This window comes from Eucyclogobius newberryi, unplaced genomic scaffold (genome assembly GCF_026437365.1).
Source record: "Eucyclogobius newberryi isolate DKJ021-1_F unplaced genomic scaffold, fEucNew1.0.hap1 SCAF_15, whole genome shotgun sequence".
Lineage (NCBI taxonomy): Eukaryota > Metazoa > Chordata > Actinopteri > Gobiiformes > Gobiidae > Eucyclogobius > Eucyclogobius newberryi.
The window spans coordinates 9114790-9132250 of record NW_027315779.1 but is presented as its reverse complement, the minus strand read 5'-3'; the positions used below and the strand labels follow the sequence as shown (position 1 = coordinate 9132250).

General features: G+C 41.5%; 1 protein-coding gene across 1 annotated transcript in view; it reads right to left on the bottom strand.

The window, feature by feature from the left end:
* The window catches only part of LOC140360652 (polypeptide N-acetylgalactosaminyltransferase 10-like), a 90632-nt gene extending 73658 nt beyond the window's left edge, over nucleotides 1–16974 (bottom strand). Inside the window, exon 1 of the mRNA XM_072445974.1 lies at nucleotides 16767–16974. Coding sequence (XP_072302075.1) covers nucleotides 16767–16928 — 162 coding nt within the window. The 5' untranslated portion in view covers nucleotides 16929–16974. The remainder of the gene's footprint in view (nucleotides 1–16766) is intronic.
* Between the last annotated feature and the right edge of the window lie 487 nt (nucleotides 16975–17461).

Here is a 17461-nt window from a genome sequence, read left to right as displayed (position 1 = left end):
CAGACTTTGATGGTTTGGTCATTACGTGATTTCAATCTGCATGTTGATAATATTTGTGACAGAAACGCTAAAGAGCTTGATGCTGTCCTTGAAACCTTCAGTCTTACTCAGCATGTGAGAGGCCCCACCCACAGGAAAGGACACACTCTAGATCTCATAATTACAAAGGGGGTAAATATTTCAAATGTTAAAGTGATCGATGTTGCTCTGTCTGATCATTTCTGTGTCTTCTTTGACCTGTCTGTTTCTCCCAAACCTCCGGTTGGTCCTGCAGTTGTTCAGAGGAGACACATGAGTGATGGCACAGGTGCACTGTTTATGGAAATGATAAACTTTGAAAATGTCTCATGTTCTAATGTAAATGATTTGTTGAACTCTGTTACATCTAGTGTTTTGAATGTTCTGGACACCATCGTCCCTATGAAGGCTAAAATGGTTAAAAATAAGCAGAAGGCGCCATGGAGAAATTATGATTTGGTCAGGGCACAGAAAAGGGAGTGCCGCAGGGCCGAACGGAAATGGCGCAAGTCAAAGCTCCAGGTTCAAAAAGAGATTTACAAAGAGAAGCTGAACATGTACAACCTAATCTTATGTAGAACTAGTGAAAGATATTTCTCTGAAATTATTGGAAGCTGCAGTAACAACTCGCGCGTCCTGTTTGCCACAGTAAACAGATTAACCCTCCAGCTCAGCTGCCGTTAGAACTCATTTCCACATCCAAGTGTAATGAGTTTGCATTATTCTTTATAGCATTTTTAATGCCCTGAACTTTGTCATTAAATTCCACAATGCAAAAAATTACCCTAAAACCACTTAGACACTTAGAGCTAACTCACTTTGCACCAGTAACTGACAAAACTGTCCATGAGATCATCACCAGTCTGAGTTCATCTACATGCTGCCTTGATGTGTTACCCACCAGATTTCTAAAGTCTGTGCTGAACAGTTTGTTGGCACCACTCACTCACATAGTTAACACGTCGCTTTAATCTGGAACATTCCCAATGTCTTTGAAAACTGCGGTCATAAAGCCTCTCCTAAAGAAGAGCAGTCTGTACTGAGTAATTACCGGCCCATCTCTAATCTACCATTTTGGAGCAAAGTCCTTGAAAAGGTTGTTTACCAACAGCTCACAGATTTCCTCTTAATAAACAACTCATTTGATGTTTTTCAGTCAGGTTTTAGACCTCATCACAGCACTGAGACTGCTCTTGTCAAGGTGACAAATGACATCCGCCTAAACACTGACACGGGCAAAGCCTCAGTCTTAATTCTGTTAGATCTGAGTGCTGCTTTTGACACTGTCGATCATGGAACCCTCTTACAGAGACTAGAGGACTGGGTGGGCATCACTGGCACTGCCCTAAACTGGTTAAGGTCCTATCTGGAAGACAGGAAGTACTTTGTTGAAATTGGTAGCTGTGTCTCAGACCACATGACCCTGACCTGTGGAGTGCCCCAAGGGTCAGTCCTGGGTCCCCTTCTGTTCAACCTCTACATGCTGCCGTTAGGTCAGTTGATACGCAGTGAAAATGTGTCCTATCACAATTATGCAGACGACACTCAGATCTATGTTTCACTGTCAGCAGGTGAATATGGACCAGTAGATTCACTCTGTCACTGCATCCAACAGATCAGTTTGTGGATGCAAAACAACTTTCTCCAGCTGAACTCAGACAAGACTGAAATAATCGTTTTTGGCCCACAGAAACAAAGAGAAAGTGTTAGCGGTCACCTCCAGAGTCTCGCTCTAAAACCTACAAATCAAGTTAGAAATCTGGGGGTAATAATGGACTCAGACTTGAACTTTAATAGCCACGTCAAATCAATAACATCAGCAGCTTTTTACCATCTAAAAAACATTGCCAAAATCAAAAATATAGTTTCAAAACCAGATTTAGAGAGACTTGTCCATGCGTTTGTCTCCAGTAGATTAGACTACTGTAACGGCCTGCTCACTGGTCTCTCCAAACGAGTTGTAAAACAGCTGCAGTACATCCAGAACGCTGCTGCTCGGGTCCTGACTAGAACCAGGAAGTATGATCACATTAGTCCTGTTCTCAGGTCTCTGCACTGGCTCCCTGTGGCTCAGAGAATAGACTTTAAAGCAGCTCTGCTTGTGCACAAGTCTCTCCATGGCCTAGCACCAAAGTACATCTTGGATATGTTAGTGCCATATGAACCATCTCGGACTCTGAGGACCTCAGGGACCGGCCTCCTACAGGTGCCCAGAGTCAGGACTAAACATGGGGAATCTGCATTTCAGTTTTATGCAGCTAAACTCTGGAACAGTCTTTCTGGAGATGTGAGACAGGCTTCTACTCTGACAATGTTCAAATCTAAGCTAAAAACAGTTTTGTTTAGCTGCGCATATGACTGAAAGGATTTTTTCTTTGCACTCTTCTCTTTTGTTTGTGATTTTATTAGTTTAGACAATCAGTTGGAATTTTATTGTATTTCTGTTTCTGTCATTTCTTTGTGATTTTAATGCATTTTTCCTGCTGTGTGAAGCACTTTGAATTGCCTTGTGTATGAAATGTGCTCTACAAATAAACTTGCCTTGCCTTAAAATCATTTTGTTAATCTGTTAGTCTAGCAATTATTCTTTTGATTAATCGATGTGTAGTTTAGAGTGCAAACGTCACATTTGCTATGCCATTTTCAGGCAATTGCAGCTCTAATTGAATCATAAAACGTATATTTTAGAACCTGTGGGTCCATGGGTCATTTTAACACAGGGTTTACAGTCATTTTCACCTCAAGAAATCTTTGCTATGTCAAGGTCTCAATCCCTCCGTCTTGCAGGTCGGTTCCAAGCAAATGAAAATTCAAATTTGTCAACCGGACAAAGATTTTTTGGGAGTGAATACTTATATGCGTAGCTTAAGTTCTGACAGGGTTCTGGGAAGTCTTGAAGGTGTGTTTTTTTTTTTTCAAGCCGGGCACACATTATTCTTATCTTCTAAACCAGGTAAGACAAGAAGTGAATTATTAACATCATTATTATGGTCAGATAAAACCTTTATCTTCAAGTACAACAAAAACAACCCAACGTCTCCTTCGCCAACCGTTAGTTTGTCAATGCACTTGGACTATTGTTGGAATTCATGTGCAATCTATGTGCTGTCGTGACACATATTCATGTGCAATTACTGTTGTGATCACATGCAATGGTATTTATGTATTTATTTATTTATTTGTCTATGGGAGTTTTTATTTGTTTATAGGAGATCTTCTACTGAAAGTGTTTTTCAGACTTCCTATAAGTGATCTGTTCTTCTGTATCTACCTCTGTATCTACCTGAGTTGCACCAATGAAATTTCCCCATGTGGGACAATAAAGGAATATCTTATCTTATTTCCCGGCATCTTCTTCCATTTAACAGGGTCTGCTGTCTTAAATCCATCTCATCCCCGATAGCAGACTCTAACTACTTTTCTTGCCTGCTTGACTGCTGCAAATAGCTTTTAATCAAGCTCTGATAATGAGAGTTCAAGGGTCACAAGTGATTAAACGGTGCGTGTGTAACGAATGACACCGGGAGATAAAGAACAACAAAGAGCGCACTGATTTACACGGAGCCCTATACGTCACAGCGCTGGCCCTCTCGGCTCTACGGCGGCGTCCCCTGGCGCCGCTCCACAGCCACACGTTGATTAGAACATTTCAGTTTTGATACAGGGCGTCGGGGAGAGCTATAGCGGGAGCGATGAAGGCATTATACGCGTCCAGATGGCATAGATGCTTCACTAGACATATGCTAATGAAGCCGGCCTCCGTGAATAAGCAGGTCAGAGGTGAGACAGAGACGAATATTCATTGATTTTAGCTCACAAAAACAACTTATAACGGCGGCAAGATGCATGAATTGAAATTATATTGATTTTTGCTAACGTAGACCATACTTTCTCTTGTTCTGGTCAGGAGTACCCGGTGGACCAGTGTGTGAATATTAAGGCCACTGCAGACTAGGGATGTCAGGATTATTAGGCTGGTTGAAACTAATTTATTATTCAGGTGCCAATACCACTAAAGCAGAACTACGTTAAGAGTTAAAACGGTATAATCACATACAAAAACATTCCGCGTTTCCAGTTATAAAAAAAAGGCCAGGGTTTCTCAGGAGAGTTTGTCTTCAGGTCGATGTCGACAGATGTTACAAGGCTGGAGACAGCAGGGGGCAACAACGGGCACTTCAAATGCACCAAAAATACATATTTAACTATCACAGGGACTTAAGACATTTAATAAGGCAAAAATGGGACTTGGTTCTGCTTTAAGAACATAAAAAAATTATGTATTTTAGAAAAAAAAAAAATCAATCTATGGTGTAAAAAATAAACCTAACTGTGTTCTTGCTGAGGGCTTTTGGCATGGTGGCCCGCGGAGCGCCGAGCGGGGAGCGCCGAGCGAAGCGATACGCCGCTCCTAAGTGGCATTTAAGTGGCATATTGGCTTTCTATATCGAGGGAAATTTTTTGGTGTCCCACCGTTTGGTGTCATCAAACCTCAGCCCAGCGAGAACACTGCTAACTGTAGCATATTTTTGTAATATGAACTTTATTTTGACAATCAAAAACTTAGATTGTGTATAGCTGGTCGCATAATTGAGGAATAGTAGCGTGTTAGACAATTGGTCTCAGTAATTGTGAATAATCGTTAATCTTAACACACATCTTTTTATAGCGTGACATCCTTACCCCAGACCGAAGCAGATTTTGTTGGCATATCAATTGGTGCAGTCAGCAAGTCCAGGTGGGAATGGGACTCAAACCTCCCCCTATCTGAGCGCCATGAGGTCGAAATGGAAACGTTTCATATCAACTGTTTCTGCGACATATTACGTTTTAAATATTCAAGACGTTCAGTGCTAAACGAAGGCATTATTCAAAGACATACATATTCAACAAGTTCAAAACACAAAGTCATTTAGACATAAAACTTTTGATTGGACTTCCACTGCGCTCTTCACATTTGCATTTTGTTCAATTTTGCAGCATTACGTGTGTCCCTGTGGTCCAATGATTTCAACTTGCAAAAGGCGTGTCTATTGCAGTTCACAAAGTTACCATAGTCAACCAATATCCAGTCTAAAACATTAAGTCTCCTAGTCCATCGACCTTTTTATCCAGTCTCGAATATCACTTCTCTCATACGGCAGCCTCAGAGGGTCATATTAAGATGCAACTTCACACCAAAGTTTGACTAAATAAAACACGCTTACAATATAGTCAGTATTTTCTGGACTTTACACCACCTTTTTTCACAGTTTGGCCATTTGGATGTGACTTAATACTCTGGAGCGACGTATATGTGATATTATTACCTGATTATTTTCACACTGACAACCACAAGAGGGCGCTCTAGGCTAAAAGTGACGCAGAAGAGGAATCGGCCCGGTATATATTACATTGCATTTCAAGATGAAATGTCTGTTCTTGGTCTTGGATTTTATCAAATAGATTTCTCCCAAAATCGCGACTTAAATATGTTTCTTTCTTCTCTATTATGCATTTATTGGCTGGTGCAACATATTCTCCGGGAAATATGGTGTTATTCAGTAGTTCGGAGTAATTTGACAAACCCAAACAATGGTAAAAAACTAAATAGACTTCCAAGAGTGCCAACACGACCTTCCACTATCATGATCTAGCGTTTTTGAGATTGAGATTGAAACGGTCGCTTCGTTTAACCTTCTCATCCCATGTTAGCTGGCGCTTTAGCCTCACACGGAGCTAAACGGGCGTCCAGGGATGGGTGTAATCATGAAAAGCCAGTGTCTAGCTCCGTGAGGCGGTAATTAAAAGCCGTTTCTGTCTGCAGCACCTGTCCCTGGGCTGGACGGGTGCCGTGAATACAAATCGGCGAGCAGAACAGACCGCGCTCTCTCTGCTCCTCGCGCTTTGAGAGGGACGGGCTTGAACTGCCCGACTCCGCTCCCGGCGTTCAGCGCGGAGATGTCGATTTTAAGTTGTGTGTACGCCCGCCGCACACAGAGAGACATAAATGAATGGTATTTATGTCTCGAGACAGCAGTTTATTCAAGTTCTTAATCGTCGCATTGATAAGCTCTACCTCTTGCATGAATGATTGCAAACTAAGATCTCATTGATTCAAGGCGGCGGTCAAAGTGTTAAGATACAAGAACTTCTTCTGGTGGAAAACAAACTGCTTTAACTCCTGGTGACATCGTTTATAACTGTGACAGAAGCTAAAATGAACCTGTGACAATAACTCTTAGTTCAGTTCTCATCAAGAGTTTACTTTTGACCATTTTCAGTCCACGTTTCGCTGTATAGTCCTAGTTGACATGATTTAGCCTGGTTTGGACTAGCTTAAAGCCCTGTATTGTTGTTAAATGAAGCCTTCTCGCGGTGGCTGAGCCAGCAAGAAGGTTGCACATTTGGCCTGTATGTGTGGAGTTTGCATGTTTCTTTGGGCACTCTGGTTCGACAGAAGGTTCAAATAAATATCATCCAAGTCATTGAATTGTTTGGTTGTAAAAATAAACTCTCCTTTCCAAGACCTTTTGTTCCCTTTACAGGTAAGAGAAGCTACAGTCTAGGAACTGAGCCAAACAAACACCGGGAAGACTCCAGCTTCTCCTCCGCCGTGCGAACAATTACAATGAACCTCTGCCACCAAGTTTAGCCCCTGGATCTGTGGAAATCTGCTGTTCCGCCTTTGTTGACACTATGTGGGAGAGGAGAGCGGCTCAGGGCCCACACCGTTGGAAGGAGAAGAAAAACCCACTAAAACAAGACGTTAAATTTAAACACTCCTGTGGGCGCCGCATAAATCCAACTGGAGACGGGGAACGGAGTGGAGCAGTCGCAATTAGGCAAATCGCATCAACTCCTACAGACGCAAGGGGAGGCGGAGATGGAGACGTTCACCACGGCAACACTGACATTTCATTAGTGACTTACAGGGAAGCAAATGCAGAATGTGATGCAGTTTTGTTTTTGAATGTGTATTAATGGAAAAGTATACAAGCACAAAGACAGAACCAGGAAGGCAAATTTAACAAGATTACAACCAATATAAACAGTGTGGTCAGGCTTTTAGATTGAGACCCGTCTTCCCGTATTTTCGACGGGCATTTTTGAGTGCAATAAAATTAAATCGGGCCGGGAAGCATTTGACAATAGTCCGCCATTACAGGTTACTGTTTACAAGTGAAAATTTGCATGCTCCACGCTGATTGGTCGACGAAATTTGTGTGCTTGGCTCTGATTGGCTGCCGAGCCGTGGTCCTGAGAATGCCGAAGCTAATCGTTTTTTCGCCTAGTCGCCCCCATACCCCCAGACAACATTATTTGGACGAGGTTTATTCAAATCCTATCTAAAGCCTGAGTGTGGTCGTCTCTTTACCATCAATACACGGATAACTGGATTTGTATTTATGTTTATTCTTTTGAACTGATAAAAATGTCTTTCAACAACAATCGGCAATGCAATTTCAACCAAACGTCCAGCCTGACCTCTCCAAACCACATGATTTTACCGAGAGAGGATTCACTGCGGACAACCTTGATTAAAAAGCCACGCGTCGATCATTTACAACTTGAAACGATCGGCTCCGAAACAGATTGAAGTTGTATTAATTGCCCGGAGTAGATTCTATTTTGGCCCACGCCAGCAGCAGCTTTTTCCTCCACGTCTAAAACGGAGAGGAAAGCCAGAGTTATGCTGTTTACACTCTTCAAAAGGACAGGTGTCTGACGTGCGGTGCTCAAAGGGCCTCTGGGAGCAGAGAGGGCGCACGGGGTCAAAAAAATATGGGATTTGCATTGAGTCGGTGAAGGGGACGCGAGAGACAAGGACAGGATGTGAATCCAAGATGAGGACGGACCCGAGTGAGTGCATTCAAATGGTTTAGAGGAAGTCGGAAACAGCAACGAGCACTAAAAATACAACGTACTGTCGCCTTCTACATGTGTGCCCATACTTACACCTCAGATAGGCCTAATACATTAAAAAGGGGTGTTTTAATGTATTAGACAAACGAGAAAAAATTACAGACAAAAAATTAGGCATAGGTATTTTTAAAATTGTAAACCGTATACTCGATATTCGAAACTACAAAACAATATTCACAACTTCACTCCTTCTACCACTGACCATCATATTTGGGCTTTAGAGCGATCCTTTACCGTCCCCTCTGTCTCTACTGTCCCCTCTGTCTCTACTGTCCCCTCTGTCGCTACTATCCCCTCTGTCGCTACTATCCCCTCTGTCCCCCTCTGTCTCTACTGTCCCCCTCTGTCTCTACTGTCCCCCTCTGTCTCTACTGTCCCCCTCTGTCTCTACTGTCCCCCTCTGTCCCCCTCTGTCTCTACTGTCCCCTCTGTCTCTACTGTCCCCTCTGTCTCTACTGTCCCCTCTTGTCTCCTCTGTCTCCACTGTCCCCTCTGTCTCCACTGTCCCCTCTGTCTCCACTGTCTCCACTGTCCCCTCTGTCTTTACTGTCCCCTCTGTCTTTACTGTCCCCTCTGTCTTTACTGTCCCCTCTGTCTCTACTGTCTCCTCTGTCTCCTCTGTCTCTACTGTCTCCTCTGTCCTTGATGACTCTGTGTGACCTGATTTACCTGGTTCATCTGCTCCTGAGCTCGTACTTATCGAGCGAGTGTTAAATTGTAACACGAGATATTTACACAAATATTTCCCATGGCAATGATGCAGGGGTCAGCTCTGGCCAAGAAAGTCTAATTTCAATGCAGCAGGTTCTAAACTGCAGACCGCCGTATATCACATGCCCATGCTTCACGTATTGTAATGTATTTGGAAGAAATCTGTTCACGATATACCTGAACGACTTTGGAAATAAATATTGCATTGCATTTAGATCTGCAATAGATGTTCTAAAAAGTATTCTGTACCGTGCACGCATTGTAAACAACTTCATCGACATGTTAGAGAAGACTAAAGGGTCGCTCACACCCCCGCGTCAAAGCGTCCAGTTTACAAAGTCTATGTGGACGCATGTCTTGAGCATTGAGTATTTTGCAACACAAAACCTGCATTTTGAGCGTCAGATGCGGCGCGTTGGGGGCGTTTGAGCACCGGACGCTTTGGACACATTATAGTTTTACACCAATTGAGCAGGTATTTGTGGAGAAAACTTGAATTCTGTAGAAAATGACAGGAAGTGACATCACACCAGGGACACTCATTCCAATCAAAGTTTATGCCGAATTTACACAAAGAAACAACTTTTTTGAATCTCTAAACATGAATTCAACAAAATAAAGGGGCTCTCATATATTTTTATTTGTCAAATAAAATACATTGTGACATTAGATGAGTTTTGGCCCAGTGTTTTCTAGTGTGAGGTCAACAAACAGGAAGTGAAATTATAAACCTAAAAAAATAAACTATTCAGTGATTTATTTCTTTTTGGCAAAATTCTTAATAGATTTATCATCACTGCGTTTTAGTTCCATGAGCCGTCCCACCTGTCAAAGGCACTTTAAAGAGAACTGAAAAACGAAACTTTTGTCTGGCTAAAACACATTATGGTTTGTCTCTTTCTGAGCCACGCTCCCGGAGCAACTCATTTTGTGTTACCCAACATGACCTAATAATCTTGTTCTATATTTGTTGTTTGCAGTCTGTTTTTGGAGCGTTGTACCTGTTGTACTGAAGTGGGCTCTCCCTCTGTGTCCTGATGTCCCACATAGATGTCCTTGTTTACCGCTCTCATTATTTGGCGCGATCTGCGGCTCTCTAACCTTCTCTGACCTTCCCCTCCGAGAGCGTCCGAGGCTCCACATGTGATGGATGTGGCGTTACACAAAGCTCCGGAGCCAATCTGAAAGTAGCACTGCACTTTCTTTTCAAAAAACTATACTCAAGGACCACGGCAACTCTCTGTTCACAGGTACTAATCATGATTTCAATCACTTCTATACTTATGTTTTAACTTAAAATGCTATCTCCTCAAAACCTGAAGCAAAGTCTTTGTTTTAATCCGTCTTTGATTTAGAGCAACACAAAATGTGATCATTTAAGAGCAATATGACATGTACTAGTGATATTAATCAAATCAAGCTGAAGTAGTTTCAAACTGTCAATTAACGGCTTTCCATTTCTTGAACATGAACATAATCATTATTATTATTAATTAGCATATTGGTCGTTTTCAGATTCTATAACGTGATTATTTCATACTCTCTGATGCGATGATCAAGAGCCAGATTTCCCTCTTGATATATGAAAAAGCTCAAATTCAAACATCTTTAATCTGATTATTTCTATTAGTGACTTGGCATATTTACCTCTCGTATGACAATAAAGATCTGTATTATACCTATATTAATTTTAGCTACCCCCCATCAGTATTAAGTATTATTGGCTGAGAATGTTCTGATGTGCAATACTGAATCAACCATGTGCAATACCTGTAAATAAGAGTGTTCTATTTTGTTTTTTATACAGTTTACTTACCTGCTAATAGTATTACCTAGTCTTGTGCTAGCTATTTTTACTTTATTTTATTTTATTATATTATCATTATTTTATTATTATCTGATTTTTGTCTTTATTTTTTATTTTTATTATCTATTTTATTTTATTTTCCCCCCTCCATTCCCTATTAAGATAGGAGAGGAGTTTTGTTAATACGAGTTTTTTTGTTTTTGTTCATAAGAGTTCTATTAAGAGTGTGTTTTTGAAACTTCCTATAATCTGTCCTTTCCTCCTGTTTCTACTGCGTTGTAACAATGAAATTTCCCCATGTGTGGATATTAAAGGATTATCTTATCTTATCTTATGTGTCTGGGTGGGATTCCTCCAGGGGCTCCGGTTTGTTTACCCCATCAACCAAAAACATGCTCCACAGGTCAGATCCTCCAGTGAGTGTCGTCCAGACAAGATCCTGAGGAGACCCAATGGCATGGAGGACGGGTCAAATGCAGATGACAAAGCACCACAAATCCTAAAATTAAATTGATAAAATGTTGAAGTTAGAAAATCGACTCCTTGTTGTCGAATGTCACAACAATTTAAACAACATTGGTTCCCACGCTCCAAATAAAATGTTTTATTTTGCAGTTTCATATTATATATTTATATTATATATATTCATATTATTATTCATATCATATCATATATGGCACAGAATGTATATATGAGTACCAGGCTGAGTGAGTGCACCTTTTCTAAATCTGTCCCTCCATAAGGGTCTATGACTAAACCAGAACAAATTTAAATGTCATGACTAAAGTCCATTGCAAAGACCCTTAATCTCCATAATGGTAAAGAGGAGGTGCTGCCGTTTATTAAATTTAATATCACAAATTCACTATAATCGTGTCATTTTATGCAGCCTTCTTTTCCCCAATTTTGTCAGTGTTGATACTTTTTTGGCGACGCAACTCAGAATGTAAAGCACAGTGTTTGAACCCTCCCGAAGCCTTTGAACCAGAGTGAATCATCTGCCGCCTTGTGGAAGCTGCACTCATCCTCTTCCTCTGCCCCGCTCTCCGTTTAACCCGAGCCTCCTTTTGAAATGTGCAAATGAGCTGCGAGTCTCGTGAGGCGTTTCGTGATACAGTCAGGAAAAGCGGGAGGAGCAGAGTGAATCCACAAACATGTAGTTCAAGTCGCAGGTTAATGGAGTTAATGATAGGACTTCACGGAGAGGGTTTGGTTCAAAGGCCAATTATACAGCAAACATTACAACGCCGACGACAGATACTTGCAATTCCTGCTCAGTTTTGCCAATTCAGATGCAAAAAATATTGTGAAAAATATTGTGAATACTGTTTGGAGAGATACGAAATTAAAATCTTGGGGGTGATGATTAATTTTAAAAAAGAGCTGACGAGACAAAAACGGCAAACACTTCCAAGAGTATAAAAGTGCTATGTAGGCGACTTTACAGTACTTTCACATTTGCCAGATACTTTTAAGTTGAGATGTCACAATATAAAAATGTTAGTGTTACGATTAGTGAGAAGGAAAAAAAAAAAAAAAAAAAGAAAATCACGATTCGACGATTGGTCACGATTATTACTGAGATTTTGACCAAACAACCGTGAAATCTTTCATTTTCTTTGGTTCCTGTTGTCTAACATACTCCTCAAGTTTGTGACCAGCAAAATTATAAAACTGAACTTCCTGAAAGACAAAATAACATTAAATGTGGCAAATGAGGCAAGGGCTTTCATGACTCCCTATGAAAGTATTCTTAATTTGCAAATATCAGCTGGTATTTTCTGCTTTAACTGGTTGGAAATCCATTTGAAACGTCTTTGACTTAAATGGTCGAGGTTTTTCTTTCAATTTGTGCCTCAAAGTCTGCTATTTTTCCATCTGAATAAGTAGCTGGACCTCTCTCTTCCTGGAGTCTCGGCGGGCCATTCAAAGAGGCCCGTTCCACATTCACTGACTCAGGGCGAGGGCCATTGTGCTGCTTGGGGCCCCGTCTTTAGAGGAATAATGTGCATTTGCAACAATAGTGACGACGGCCTCGATGCACTTTACAAAAAAAGCCAACCGCAGTGATGTTGAAATGTGAAAACTCTTCGAAAATACATCCTGGACAACGCGATGGATGATAGTTTTGAGAACGGGCTGAGCTTACTTCGTCACTGCAATAGTTTTGACATGATATTCAGATAGGAATGTGTTCTCAATAAATAAATTAAAAAAAATGTGTGTGTAATATATATATATATATATATATATATATATATATATATATATATATATATATATATATATATATATATATATATATATATATATATATATATATATATATATTACAAAGCCATGGAGTTCACTAGGCAAGGCACGGCAAGTTTATTTGTAGAGCACATTTCATATTTCAAGGCAATTCAAAGTGCTTCACAACAGGAAAAATGCATTCAAATCACAAATTAATTACAGACCACATACACAGCATTCCAGACACTCTTTCCCATAATTATTTGACGTTGCAGCATGACAGGCGTCTCCGGGATGGACACATCACTTTTAGATTGATTCTTTCCCATATCAGTGCGCTATCTGCCAACAAATGCTTGATTCCCAGTAATACATAGAGTTTGGAGATAGGAAAACTAGCAATGCCACAAAAGAAGTTAACTTTCTTATATATTTGCTGATAATACAAGCGCTACCCAATAAAAGTTATTTAAGTTAGTAAGTTTGAAGTTCAAGTGTTCAAGTGTAGAGACCATGAAACAGCTTCTGCTCCTGGGACAGCTGAAAGATGAACGTTATTAGTCGGACGAGCTTTACAAATTGATATTATTCCCATCAGACGTTTCAGCTGCCACAGCAGTTTGGTCGATTTTCCAACCAGTGGTCCGGGAACGTATAAAGTGTTCAGATTACAGAAGGTGAAACAATTCGATTCTTTGCGATACATTTGACATCCTTCAGAATGTCAAATGTCAAATCAGGATTCAGGACGCCAATAGTATCAAAAACACAAGGAAATACAACGTTAATGATTGACAATGCACAACTATCCGTGGGTTTTGGGAATGATCAACAATCAGGACTGTTGCCGTGGCAATTGACACTTTAAAACAAAAAAGTGAACCTTTTGTAATGGGAACAGGACACTGAAACCCATGAATGGTAAACCGATTTTATTCGCTTTGTCCCACCGTTAGAAGGTACTAGAGTGTGAGACAAAGCCTAGGGGGCGCACTCGAGACAAAGCCTAGGGGGCGCACTCGAGACAAAGCCTAGGGGGCGCACTCGAGACAAAGCCTAGGGGGCGCACTCGAGACAAAGACATCAAGTTGAGAAACACTGGATTAAACGGTCAATGGCGTTTTAGTCGTTCGAGATTTGTCTGATGGTTTTATTTGGATTTAAAGGATTGTTCTGGCCGACAGTAGGTAGATGTTACGATAAATGCACCGATAGTTCTTTGTATACCATTGGCAAGGTCCTAATAATACATCTGAGACCTTTTGTCAGTGGCCAAAGACTTACCAGACCTTCAGGTTTAGACAAGCGAAAGAGAAATCGTCACTACACTTCAATAAGACATTATTTGGGGAGGTTAATGAAAGCTAGCCAAATAGCTTTACGGAACAAAATAGCAGTGCTGCAGTGTTGTCATACTTGGGTGGGACGCCAGTGAACTTGACCGGGACACGAGACAACTTGATGTTTCTCCTCAAAAACAGAATTAATAGCCTACAGTTGGTAGTTAGATGTACTAGGACTAAGGACTTTGAACTTAAAGTGCTTGACTTGGACCTGTGGGATATTGACAACAAAGACTTGACTTACTTGAAACTTAAAAAAACAAATTTTAAAAAATAACATAATTGAATTTGACTAACAACTAGGGATGTCAAGATTAATAGGTTAATCCATAATTGTGATTTTTCAGGTCACAATATAATCGTAAGAACAAAAATATAATAATCGTGACACTTTTAGAAATGAAATTAGGTATTTTTTGTTCAATACATGGCCCAAAATTAGACCTAAATGTAAAGAATGTTATTTTATCTGGCCGTTTGTCAAATTAAGTTTGTCTTTCAGAAAATAAAATGTTGTAAAGCCAAACTTCAACAGAAATGAAGGAAAGAATGAAAAAATTAAAGATCGATCAGCTGTTTTGTTACAATAATCGAGACATTTTGTTAAATCGTGATGTTTTTCTCTCTCGCAATAATCGTGACGCTAAACTTGGAAATCGAGACGCATCCACAACGCTACAAACCGTCCGCCATTCACTGGAAAACAAAGTAAGTACGTATGTTTTTAGGTAAATAAGTACATTTGTATGCACTGGGATGATGGATCATTCATACCACGTGAGCCGTGAAAGAGGTGTATACAGTGAACCCTCGTTTATCGCGGGGGTTACGTACCAAAAAGAACCCGTGATAGGCGAAATCCGTGAAGTAGAAACCTTTATTTTTTTACAGTTATTATACAACGAAATAATCCATAAAACATTGAAAGCAAGGAACAAAATATTTTTACAGGCCCAAGCATTTGTTTAACAAATAAAAGTACGGTATAAACGTTTGTTGTTGTTTTAAGTTTAACTTTTTCTGCGATAGTTAGCATCTTCCTCTGCCTTTTGGGCCCGACTGCAAGTGCCTTTTGTTTGTTTCTTAAGTTTCACTTCTCTAAATTTCACTTCTCATGCCTGACAGCTAGGGGGCAATACTGTTCTGTTTGCCTGTATTACGTGTCTGGGTGGGACCGAGGTAGACGTTGTTGTGTTGGCTAACGTGAACGTGGTGTTCGCTAAATAAATGAACCAAACCTAAAGTGGAGTTATCATTTGGACTAACACCTTTGTCGGTGCAGAACGTTTTGTCGACATTGTGGGTGTCAATAACGGTCGTTGACACACAGGTAGAGAAGACGCGGAGAGACTGTTTAGCCAATCAGAATGCAGAACACAATGCATGATGCAAATCCGTGAAGCAGCGAGACCGTGAAAAGTGAACCGCGTTATAGCGAGGGTTCACTGTAGTCAGTATATAATCAGAGAGACCTTTATCAGTGGAAATGAGTGCATCTTTTGTGTTTTTGTTCATTTTAAAAGCCAGATATTCTCTAGTTTAGCCAAAACAAAACAAAAATATATTCCCTTCTTTACTGTTGGAAGGTCTCAAAGTGGTCCAAACTGGGACAAACTGGGACATGTCTTGAATAAAACTGGGACAAATCAATGGTTTTGGATACCTCTGCTGGGAAATGGGACAGAGGGCTCAAAACTGGGACTGTCCCGGGTACAAGGGGACGTCTGGACACCCAATTGTTACTGGATCTCAGAGTCCTCCAGTCGCGCAAAACAAACAACACACGCACTTCCTGTCCGCTCGCATGCTCCGTCAGTGTGGCCCACCTGATCGGATAGTCGTCACTAGATCATACACTCCTAACTCACGGAAGTCAGAATTCGGAAGTTACAGAATTCAATATGGCGGCCCTCGTGGTGGCCCAAATCACATGCGACGTACATTTACTGTCTCGCAGCGGAGAATCTTCTGGTTTGTTGGCCCAGCGGTTAAAAACACGGCGTGGGGCGCTCGAGATCCTGTGTTCGACTCCTGCTCCGACCCAAAATGTATTGCGGAATTACACTTTTTTAACTTTCCGATTTTTTTTTTTCCCTTCGTCTCTTAACTACTTATAAAATTGGGGTTAGGGGTAAGGGATATTTATTTTATGGTCAAACACCATCTTTGAGCAGACTATATACCATGTGTGAAGTGGAACAGACTGTAATGCAATGAAAAAAAGTTAATTATTGCCTGAGCTGTATCAGCGGGACGCCGACATGTTGGAGTCAGATTCTGTCACTTTCGCCCCTATTCCGTATATTAACTAGTGGAAACTGTTTATTGTCTTATTATAAATGTTTTGTAATAAAGAATTTGATAATAAAAAAATTATGGAATTTTGACTTCCGTGAGTTAGGACTGTATGATCTAGTGCCGACCACCAAACACCGACGGAGTTCCAAATCCGCCCGACAACTTCCTGAAGTCGAGCGGCAACTTCACAACGACACGACCGACGAGGAGGAGCCGAGCCTGGGCCCAGATCCGGGTAGAGCCCCGTCACATCCCCGGTGACCGTCCACGAAGCACTATAGCCCCTCTGGTTGTACATAAAACACGCCATAAACAACAACAACAACAAGCACACGCTGTATCGGAATGTCCACGTCACGTCTGTCGCGGCGTGAACACACGATAAGCGGCGGCACCGGGGGAACTCGCGGCGGTCGATAGCAGCGCTATCCGTGTGGGGATTCACTCACCTGCACCGGGGCAAAGGCGCCCGCTCCGTCCGCGTTGCTCTCCGGAGAGTAGTCGAAGACGCGGTCCCGGTACAAAGCCCAAAGTCCGACGTTGGGGAAGAAGAGCAGCGCGACGACGAGCAGCCCGGCGACCTGCAGCAGCCGCTTCTCCTTCCGCCTCATGTCGCTGCCTCTCTCCGCGGAGGGGAAAGCACCGGGGCCGAGAGCGGCGGTGGCGAAGAGCAGTGTAATCCCGAAGCCACTTCCTGGCGGGCGAGGACAACTTTCTTCCCCGGGCTCTGGGAGGACGCACGGGAGAGGTTGACGCGGTGACGCTCTGCCGCGGCCCGTAGGCGTGCCGTCTGCCGCTAGAGGGAGCGACCTGCCCCGCTCAGCCCCCGCGGGTCAGGGGATTTACGTTTTTAAACTGTACAAGTCAAAAATACTGTGCCCAAAGTCAAAAATACTATACACAGTCAAAAATACTGTACACAAAGTCAAAAATAGTGTGCACAAAGTCAAAAATAATCAAAAATACTGTGCCCAAAGTCAAAAATACTATGCACAGTCAAAAATAGTGTGCACAAAGTCATAATTAAGATAAGATAAGATAATCCTTTAATATCCACACAAAGGGAAATGTCGTTGTTACAACGCAGTAGAAACAGGAGGAAAGGACAGATTATAGGAAGTTTCAAAAACACACTCTTAATAGA